Source organism: Nyctereutes procyonoides, unplaced genomic scaffold (genome assembly GCF_905146905.1).
Source record: "Nyctereutes procyonoides isolate TBG_1078 unplaced genomic scaffold, NYPRO_anot_genome, whole genome shotgun sequence".
Lineage (NCBI taxonomy): Eukaryota > Metazoa > Chordata > Mammalia > Carnivora > Canidae > Nyctereutes > Nyctereutes procyonoides.
Window position 1 is genome coordinate 28,290,536 of NW_026575135.1, and position 11,087 is coordinate 28,301,622.

At 37.5% G+C, this 11,087-nt stretch overlaps 1 protein-coding gene across 1 annotated transcript; it reads left to right on the forward strand.

The window, feature by feature from the left end:
• Positions 1 to 8,292: 8,292 nt before the first annotated feature.
• On the forward strand, positions 8,293 to 10,805 carry LINGO2 (leucine rich repeat and Ig domain containing 2). The gene has a single exon (XM_055302425.1). It carries the CDS (start codon positions 8,293 to 8,295, stop codon positions 10,111 to 10,113), a length of 1,821 nt encoding a protein of 606 aa, XP_055158400.1. The 3' UTR covers positions 10,114 to 10,805.
• Positions 10,806 to 11,087: the final 282 nt, after the last annotated feature.

The following is an 11,087-nucleotide window of genomic DNA, read 5'->3' on the forward strand; positions in this document are numbered from 1 at the left end:
CCAACTTTAATAATATTAATTTCAAAGAGAGATCTCAAAGCTAGACAAAAAGCACTTTCATCTTTAAAAGGTTTAAGTAGAATGTGCATATTCTGTATGTCCAAGTATGTAGGCCAAAAGACTCAGAACTGTGGGAGAAGAGCAAATAATTTGCATTTCAAAGAGATGAAAATAATCACAAGAACAGAGGGCTCTCCAATTTGAGAAAAGATTAAACAGAAACTATTAATTAATGACTTAGGACAAGCTCTGCTAATTGTTTACTAGTCACTTGAATACAAAATGAACTCATGTTTTGAAATAGATACAGTCCAGTGGAAAGCAGATTCAGAACCATGAAAAAAGATACTAAAGCATAGCCCAGGGGAAAGATGGGGAAATTTTAAAAGGAAGCATTACTTTTTAGTTGTTTAAATAGTTGCTATCTGAGATGAGTTGTATTTAGTGAGAAAGGATAGAAGGAGCACAAGATAAGAGTTAAGAGCTCTGTCCATGAAGTTAAAAAAATTCTGCATAGAAATAGCAGCTCTGTTATTGACTAGGGCTATCTGACCTTCAGCAAATGACTCAAGGAGCAAGAAGGGTGCTTCCCCTGAAATGGAAACAAAAGTGCTTCAACAGAATGTTTTACTGGTCTTCCACCTGTAGTTAATGGTACATCATGATTTCCAACTTCTTCCTGGGAAATCTAGAGAATATAGATTAAGAGATATATAGAGATACATATTAATATAGAGAATATAGAGAATAAATATTAGGCTTAGACAGCCTAATATAGAGAATAAATATTAGGCTTAGACAGCCTCTTTCATGGCAGAGGAGAGGAAGCTGCTGCTGCTGCTACTGCTGCTGCTGCTGCTGCTTGGGATTATTCTGCATTGACAGGGTTTTTCTGGTCAAGTGAGTTTTCCTATGCAAAATGAGGGCAACATACATAAGCGTGCCAGTACAGGGCTTGTCTGAAGTCCCTTCAAGAATGCCAGCTGGGAAGGTAATGGGACCTTAGCAAAAACTAGTTTGAGGTGATTATCCCTAGGGATGGTGGCAAGACTAACTCAGCAGCCCAGAATAGAGATTCATTCATCCAGATCAAGGGAACTACATCTGAGATATCCTTTGATCATGTGAGTCCCAAAGAGCTCCAGAATTTGCCCCATAAAAGGAACCAGTTTTAAAATCTGCCAGTCCCAGAGGACAATAGGTTATCTTTAAAAGCCCGGTTAAATAAGTTTCCTGATCTCCTTAACTCTCTTAAATCAATTATAAAGGAACAATAGAGAGAGAGAGAAAAAAAAAAACAACTAAGATCCTATCTGACTACATCTGAATCCTGCCTGTTCAATTTAATAGTTGAATAACCATTTTATATTAATTTCATTGCATTAAATCATATTAATGGCTAATTTTCATACAGATAGATACTTGCAATTATCATTTGGTTTGAAGCCTAGATAGATAATGTGAGATTCTAACAGTCTCTATCCAAGCAAATGGAGATCAAAATACTATCTTCAGCTATTTACAGAATTGGTAATCTGCTTAAAATTGAGAGGTATCTACAATGGTGGGTAACTGTTCACTTAACCAGCATGAGACACGGAGTGATTTAATCATTATGTTTGTGATTTTTGTTTAAAAAATAGTATCTTGTAACATAAAACCCCATGGATGCCCTTCAAATCTGGCTTTGCCTTTTTTAATTTCCTCCTTGAATACTCTTCAGATTGAGCCTCAATATTAAAAAGCTTCCATTTCCACCCTACCAAAATTGAGTCAAGAGAAAAAGGTAAAAATACAATGCTTTGGATTTTGTAGAAGGACAAATTTTATTCTGTAGAAAGTTCAAATCCAATTTTTCCTGCCAGGTCAGGTACCTTGGGGTTCAATCTCAAGTTCACTTGGGGTCCTTCAAAGAACTTAGGTAACCCTGGTGAATTTCAAGATTTACACTAAAATTGATTTCTTAGTTCTCAAATGTTTTAAACAACTTTCACAACTCTTTGGGATCTGATTTTAGCACAGACCAGTATTCCTGAATTTATAGTTTAGACACCTTGAAGTTATCACCTTAGCTGTATTTTGGACACCTTTATTCATTACATCTTTTCTTTTTCTTCCCCACCTCCCTCATCATCTACCTCTCCCCACTGAGAAATAGATTTACTGAAAAAAAAATCCTATCCTAAAAAATTAGCTAGTTTGAAGGTTTAGAGATTTCAGTGCTTTCCATTTATTGTATTGTTCCCTTTTCAGTTGCCAGTCAGAGAACTAAATTAATCATAGAATTCCCAGTATAAGCAATTTATCATTACCTTATCATCTATCAACACAACTGTTTCTCTCTTAAACTTTAAAAAAAAAAAACACACACAACTATCATCCTTCTTTTATTGTTTTTTTTTTTTTTTAAACAAAGGCTCCTTAAAGCTTTCCATTTCTTCTTATCACTGTGTCATCTGTTTGAGGACATTTTTCTCCAATATTCTCCTGATCTCTACTCAGAGGAAATCCATGTCTTTCTCTACCATGCTTTCTCAACAAACCAAACCATTATCCCATTAAAGAAATTGATAATGACCACTATTATTTATGTAGTAGGCAGCTTACATGTACCATCCTTAATCCTCGCATTTATTCTGCTTTACTGTCACAAATTAACAGAGGAGTTAAGAATCACAGCCATCATCAGCCTACCTATGTCCCACAGCTAACAAAAGTCCAACCTAGACTTGGAGCCAGGTATTTCTGGGTCCAAATTTTTGCTATTTCTGTTCTTCCTTCTTTAAGTCTACTTCCTGATGTTTTTGTTTTCTTACATTAATAGGACAAGCAGTAAAATAAATACCCAGCACACAAAAAGGATAAGTATGAATATATCCAACTTCATATACTAGGTTTAGAAAGGTATAATCATTGTACCTGAGAGCCCCTTTGATCAGAATTAATAGAAAGGCCCTAGTCAGCTCCCTACAGATTTTAGTTCCTGCTTTATTCTTAATGAAACAAAGTTCATCTTGTCAAACCTTGGTCACAGTCAGACATGACAAGAAAGCTTTGATTGTAAGGCTTCTGCCGACAGTGAAAGCTAAATGGAGTCAGCAGTTGGCCCTTCTAGACTAAAAATGAAAAATATTTGTGATGAGAACAATAAAGCACAACCTTCCTACACAGTTTTCAAAGTGCATAAAAGAACTATGATGAGATATGGCCCCAAAGTACCTACTTCTCTGCCTCATAGAAAGGCAGTAGCAGAACAGGAAAGGTAGTCTAGGTCTGAAGGGAGCTTGTCTGCTGCCTGCTTGTTAAGTACTTATCCATCCTTCTTTGTGATGGTCATTTACTTTGAAACAAACAAAAAACACAATTTTTAAGGAAAAATCTGCAGATACTATCCCTCTTAGTCGCACTCCTTTCTGGTTAAATTGCAGCTATGACTGAATTAGATACTGTCATTCCATATGTTAGACACACTCAGCCAGATTAAGGGATCCAAGCAATAAAATAAACTTTCCCTAAAGCATTACTGAAATAAATCAGAAGGAGGATGCCAGTTACCTCCTTATCTAGCTGGTGATATGCAGATTGGACAAACTCTGCCAGAGAAGATTAAACTCTCCAGTAGAATTTCTAAAAAAAAATAACACGCTCTTTACCATCAATTCAAAATAAACTAAGGGGTACAGAGTGTGTAATCCAACTATTATCCTGAACATGAAGAGTTCTATAAGTGGAACAGAAAGTATATTTTACCTCCTCTACCAAAGGAATACTTTAAAAGTACTTGAAAAATATTATTGTTAAGGAGTAAAATACATCATTAAGTTGCCCAGAGAACCCACCTGTGTTGTTCCACTGCTGGACATTTGAGGAAACCTGGAGTTCCTCATCCTGTACCTGCCCTTAAGCTTGTCATCTCAGTGAATGACACCCAGCCTTATCCAGCTGACAAAACACTAGAAATCATCTTGGCATCTTCCTCTCCTACATCCCTTACTACCCCTGTATAACTAAAGCATTTCTTTTCTGCTTCAAAACACACCTTCAATGTGTCCATTTACCCAACCCTATTTTTATGACCCTAATGGAGACCACTTTTATTCTGGCTGGAATTAATACAACAGCTGCAAGAGTTTCAACTTTTTCCCTCCTGCAAATCTATTTTTCATGCTGCAATGAGATTAATCTTCTCAAAATATAAATCTGATCATATCACTCTTTTGCATAAAACACTTTCATGGCTTGCTGTTGCCCTCAGGATATAGTGAAAACAGCTTATTACGGTTTACAAGCCCCTTGTAAATCATTTCTCTAATTACTTCTTCAACCTCTCTTCCATTTCTCTCCTGTATTTGCTCCATCCAGTCTGGACAACTTTAATTCTCTAATCACAGAGGGTTCCCATTGCTTCCATGCCTTTGTACTCCTGTTTTCTTTGCCAATAACTCACTATATCTCTCTCCCTGAAGGATGATAGTGGGGGCTAGGGGCTAAAAATGAAAATACACTGTTGCCAGGCTACTATGTATTTTACCTGAAGCAATTGATGACACCTCGAAGTAGATTGTGATACATTAAAGATGTATACTATAATCCTTAGAGCAACAAATACCAATAATGTACATAAACATAGAGAGAGGCAAAAGAATTGAAATGCAATACTAAAGACAGATTAACTAGAAAAAGACAAGGAACAAAAAATTCAAAGACTGACAAATAGACAACAAAGAGCAAAATAACACCCCAGAATGCAATCATTTTAGTTAACTACATTTGGTATAAGTGGACAAAGCAACCTAACAAATAGCAGAGGTTGCAGAGATTGTGAGACTGACTGAAAAGCAAAAACTAGCCACATACGGGATATAAAATAAACTCTTTAATTCTCAACATATTTGTATCTCTGTAGTAACAGGATGGAAAAAAGATATACCATGAGAACATTAAGCTCAAGAGGGCTACAGTGGCCACAGTAATCATTCAAAATGAGTTGAAGACAAGGAGTATTACTAGAGACAAAGATGGACTCTTTCTAGTGATAAAAGATCTGTAAAACAATCTCAGTAGATTTCAAAGGATCGAAATGTTGCAGAGTAGTTCTCTGACCATAACAGAATTAAATAATAAAATACAGTAAGACTCTAGGAAAGATCTAACTACATACTTGGAATAAGCTAACTCAATCCTAAAAAAAAAAAAAATTAAAAAAATTAAAAAAAGCTAACTCAATCTTAAACCATCAGTCAAAAAAAAAGAAGTATAAATTATAAAAATGTATTCACTGAATAAGTTATACATATATATGTGCATATATACACACACACACGTGTATATATATTAGAACTTCTGAAATGCAACTGAGCAATGCATGGATTATAGTTTTAAAAGCTTGTATTAGAAATGAAGGTCCAAAAATCAATGATCTAGGGCTCCACCTTAGGAAGATAAGAAAACAAAAGAAACTGAATCCCAATGAACCTGTAGCAAACATCTATGCACATTAGTTCAATTATTTCCTTTTATTTTTGGAAAAAAATAGCTCATCAGATCCACCCTCTTCTGGAGGCAGTGGATATGTTTATGGCACAGATTGTGGTGATAGGTTTACAGATGTCTACTTATCTCCTAACTCATCAACTTGTATACATTAAATATATACAGTTTTGTGTATGTTAATCATCCCTCAATAAAGTAGCTTTTAAAAATTCAAAGTTAGGGGGGAAAATGATTCAAAGGGATACATACATGGTTGAACTAAGATATATTTAAGTTTAATTTATCAAGTAATCTCCTTACGTTGTCCTGGAACCTCCTGAAGGTTGCATCAATTTCTATTTCTTCCATCAGTTCCTTCTACTCTTGTTAATTCTGGGTAAAAATAAGGATTAAACTTTGTTCATCCTGAAGGTAAAAATGATATGCTCCTGTTGTTTAATTTGCATTTCTTTGCTTTCTAGTGAGATTGGTCATCTTTTCATATATTAACTGTTTTTAGTGTTTATTACATTCATTGCCTATTTTCTATTGACATTTACTTCTCTTCCTTGTTATTTAATAAGAGCTGCTGATTTAGTGCCATCTTTAATTCCTTGTCTATTATGAGTCTAAAATATATTCTCCAATTTGACAATTGTCTTTGGGTGTTGAATATGTATGTTGTTTATTTGCTTGTTATGCTATTATTTTTTAAATGCATATAATCAAATAGATCATTTTCTTTCATGGTTTCTGGCTTTATTCATAGAAAATGCTTTTCAACTCTATTACAAAATTATTGAATTTTCTTCTAATAGATTATTTGTTCATGCATTCTAGCTCTTAATTCATCTGGAATTTATTTTATTGGACTGAGTGAAGTTGTGTATCTGTTCCCACTAAATATTTAGCCAATCATTTATATCTTTCTCACTGAATAAATGCCACCTTTCACCTATACTAACTTTTCAAATATATTTATATGTGAATTCCTTACTTTCTGTTTCACTGACTGTATTTTCATGTACCATGTAATTTTGCAACTTATGTTTAAATATCTTGTAGGGTAAGTCTGTTGCCATTACTATTGTTTAATATTTCTGATTACTCTTGTATTTATCTTCTTTCAAATGAACTTTAGAATTTCTCACTGTATACACAGATCAAAGAGATAATATTTTTGAATTTGAAAAACAATGTCAGTAATACCGAAGCTATTAAAATACATTGTATAGGTCTCTTTTTGGTAAGTTTTGTTTTCTTAGGACTGAGTACTTGCTATATTCTGTGTATTTCTCATTAAATTTATTCTAAGGAATTTATTTTTTTTCAGAAATGCCATGACTAATCATTTGTGATGATATTTTCTAGATGTTTTTATTTTGTACCACGTTAATTATTCCTCTATTCTAATAACTTTTCAGGTAATTTCCTTAGACGTTAGTTTGATCTACAAACGATGCTAATTTTACCATATCTTTTCCATAATACCAACTCCTATGTTCCTGTATAATGGATTTTGCTAGCACTGTCTGAATCTTTGCCTTGTTCTTACACATTTGGGGGCATTTCTCTAGTGATTCACCATTAGGTTTGATCCTAGTTGTTGTTGTTGTTTAATGGATATATTTATTTAGATGAAGACATGGCTTTACATGTAGACATAGACATATATGTAAACACTGAATAGAAAATTGCACTTTCAAATGCTCTTTTAGGAGTGAATACTGAAGTTGACCAAATACCTTTTTATCTAAAAATACTGTTTTACACTACTGAGACTTGTATAAAATATGACATTTGTGGATGAATTGTACCCCTCAGGATCTCATGTCAAGAAGCAAAGCTCAACAACACACCTCATACTATTCAGTTGAACAATTCAGTAAGTTCAGTGTCTGCTTAATTATCTACAGTTAAAGCATACTCCTTTCCAATACCATTTGATACCTATTTAAGTTCAATTGAACATGTTCATTGGGTTTGAATTTAAATATGAAAGGATAGTTCATTTTTGTTTAAAAACATTTTTTTCTTAAAATTACAACTCTTCCCATTCTTACAGCATCTTCATCATCATATGCACTATGATGCCTTGATTCTGTTTCTTCCCTATAACAAACACAATGAATACAAAGAGATTTTAAGGATCTTTTTGCTTACCTCAAAAACGAAAATCCCTTCATAAGTTAAGATGTACTGAATTCTGAAGGATGTATACCTTCTAACTGAAAGCTTTTAATAGAAAGTTTATATATGAAAGAAATAAAGCCTCAACCTCTTATATTGAATGTAACTTGGTTTGTACTTTGAACCTAAGAGCCTGACAGCGAATGAAGCTTCTATTAGCTTCATTCTGAGCAGAGGATGATATCCCAACATCAGAGACACAGACACTGATTCAAACTGAATAGGTTTCCTCTTAGCCATTGACCTCTGTTGCTTGAGTCTGAGTTCAAAATAGAGCCTTTCATAAAATGTATGCTTGGTGCCTCATACTCTGTGCCAGACACTGCATTAATCTCCTTATAATTGTTAAATGCTGACATTGTCATAATTCTAGGATGCTGTTACTACTGTCATCCTCATTTTACAGCCAAGAAAACCAAAGTACAAGGAGGCGCAACCACTTACCCCATGTTGCTAAGAAGGGCAGCTCTTGGGTTTAATCCCAGATCAGCGTGATTCTTGGTCCAGGGTCCTTTCCATTGTACTTGCTTCCTTAATTATGTTTATTTACCTATCCATGTCCTCACCCATCTTCTCTTCCTGCCTTCTCCTGCAGGCCCGTGACCAAGGTATAGACGAAGAGGTGGAGTCATGCTTCACACGGCCATATCATGTTGGCAGCCATTCCTGGGTCTGGCTGTGGTGTTAATCTTCATGGGATCCACCATTGGCTGCCCTGCTCGTTGTGAGTGCTCTGCCCAGAACAAATCTGTTAGCTGCCACAGAAGGCGGCTGATCGCCATCCCAGAGGGCATTCCCATTGAGACCAAAATCTTGGACCTCAGCAAGAACAGGCTGAAAAGTGTCAACCCTGAGGAATTCATATCCTATCCTCTGCTGGAGGAGATAGATTTGAGTGACAACATCATTGCCAATGTGGAGCCAGGGGCTTTTAACAATCTCTTTAACCTTCGTTCTCTCCGCCTGAAAGGCAATCGCCTGAAACTGGTCCCTTTGGGAGTATTCACTGGACTATCCAACCTCACCAAGCTTGACATTAGTGAAAATAAGATTGTCATTTTACTCGACTACATGTTCCAGGACCTGCATAACCTGAAGTCTCTAGAGGTGGGGGACAATGATTTGGTTTATATATCACACAGAGCCTTCAGTGGGCTGCTGAGCTTGGAGCAGCTCACCCTGGAGAAATGCAACCTAACAGCAGTACCAACAGAAGCCCTTTCCCACCTCCGCAGCCTCATTAGCCTGCATCTGAAGCATCTCAATATCAACAATATGCCCGTGTATGCCTTTAAAAGACTGTTCCACCTGAAACATCTAGAGATTGACTATTGGCCTTTACTGGATATGATGCCTGCCAATAGCCTCTATGGTCTCAACCTCACATCCCTTTCTATCACCAATACCAACCTGTCCACAGTCCCCTTCCTTGCCTTTAAACACCTGGTGTATCTGACCCACCTTAACCTCTCCTACAACCCCATCAGCACTATCGAAGCTGGCATGTTCTCTGACCTGATCCGCCTTCAGGAGCTGCACATAGTGGGCGCCCAGCTCCGCACCATTGAGCCTCACTCCTTCCAAGGGCTCCGCTTCCTTCGTGTGCTCAATGTGTCTCAGAACCTACTGGAAACTTTGGAAGAGAATGTCTTCTCCTCCCCTAGGGCTTTGGAGGTCCTGAGCATCAATAACAACCCACTGGCCTGTGACTGCCGTCTCCTCTGGATCCTGCAGCGGCATCCCACACTGCAGTTTGGGGGCCAGCAGCCCATGTGTGCCGGCCCTGACACCATCCGTGAGAGATCATTCAAGGATTTCCACAGCACTGCCCTCTCTTTTTACTTCACCTGCAAAAAACCCAAAATCCGTGACAAGAAGCTGCAGCATCTGCTAGTGGATGAAGGGCAGACGGTCCAGCTCGAGTGCAGCGCTGATGGAGACCCTCAGCCTGTGATTTCCTGGGTGACACCTCGGAGGCGTTTTATCACCACCAAGTCCAACGGAAGAGCCACTGTGTTGGGTGATGGCACCTTGGAAATCCGCTTTGCCCAGGATCAAGACAGCGGGATGTATGTCTGCATCGCCAGCAATGCTGCAGGGAATGACACCTTCACGGCCTCTCTAACGGTGAAAGGATTCACCTCAGACCGCTTCCTTTATGCCAACAGGACCCCTATGTACATGACGGACTCCAATGACACCATGTCCAATGGCACCAATGCCAATACCTTTTCCCTGGACCTTAAAACAATACTGGTGTCTACAGCCATGGGCTGTTTCACATTCCTGGGAGTGGTTTTATTTTGTTTCCTCCTCCTTTTTGTGTGGAGCCGAGGCAAAGGCAAGCACAAAAACAGCATTGACCTCGAGTACGTGCCCCGAAAAAACAATGGTGCTGTTGTGGAAGGGGAGGTGGCTGGACCCAGGAGGTTCAACATGAAAATGATCTGAGGGTCTACTACTCACACACTTGTTTCTGTGTCGTCGTTGGTAACCAGTGAGACAGCTGACACAGTAAAGTACTAGGGTAAAAGGTGGCCTCATGCAGCTGACCCTGTGTCAAAGCAGGGTCCATGGAAGCAGGAGGACTTCTCATGGAGACTCTCCACCTAGAGGCAGGCAGACATATGTCAGAGCCCTTCACAGTGGGATACTAATTGTTTGCATTGCAAATATTGGCATTCTGGGGATCTCAGTAATGAACCTGAACCTTTGGCTCATGCTCATGGACAGTTACTCAACATTTTCTACCACTGCAAAAACAAAAGAAAAAAAAAGGAACAACCTACAATGTAGGATTTACATATTAAAAAGACACATTTGTCTAAAACATACTCTACAGAAAAATTTGTATCTATGATTCTCATTTGTTAAAGCCTTGCATCATACCATATTGTTGATTCAGCACCACAAAGAAATCAATATATTCTTTACTCTTTTTTTGAAACATATATGCTGTATATGTTTTAAAGCAATATGAATGAGAGGTTGTGCTTTTAGTTACTCACCATTATAGATCCAAGTGTGATTTCACTTTCCTTTACATAGAGATGACCCTGAGACTAGATCCCTGGAGCTATGGGCGGAGATATGCAGAATGATGCATTTGTCTGATGTAGGATGCCAAGAAATAGGGCCCAAGGAAAAACTGCTCAACTCTGTTAACTTCTGTTACTATAAATAAAGGCATGTGCCTAGTTTTGATACAGAATGGAATATTTTTTATACTTGTGATATCACACTGGACCAGTTTACTGTAACAAAGCCCTCGGTTTCTCTGGAAGATTATATGCCACTAGTTGTACCTGTAAAATGCAAGGTAGGTGTTAATGATGAAGATGGTCCATTTAAACACAACTTGGTTTTACTTTCATCAGTTGCTACTAATGGGTTAATAGGAAGAGCACGTAGTTGTTGTACATACT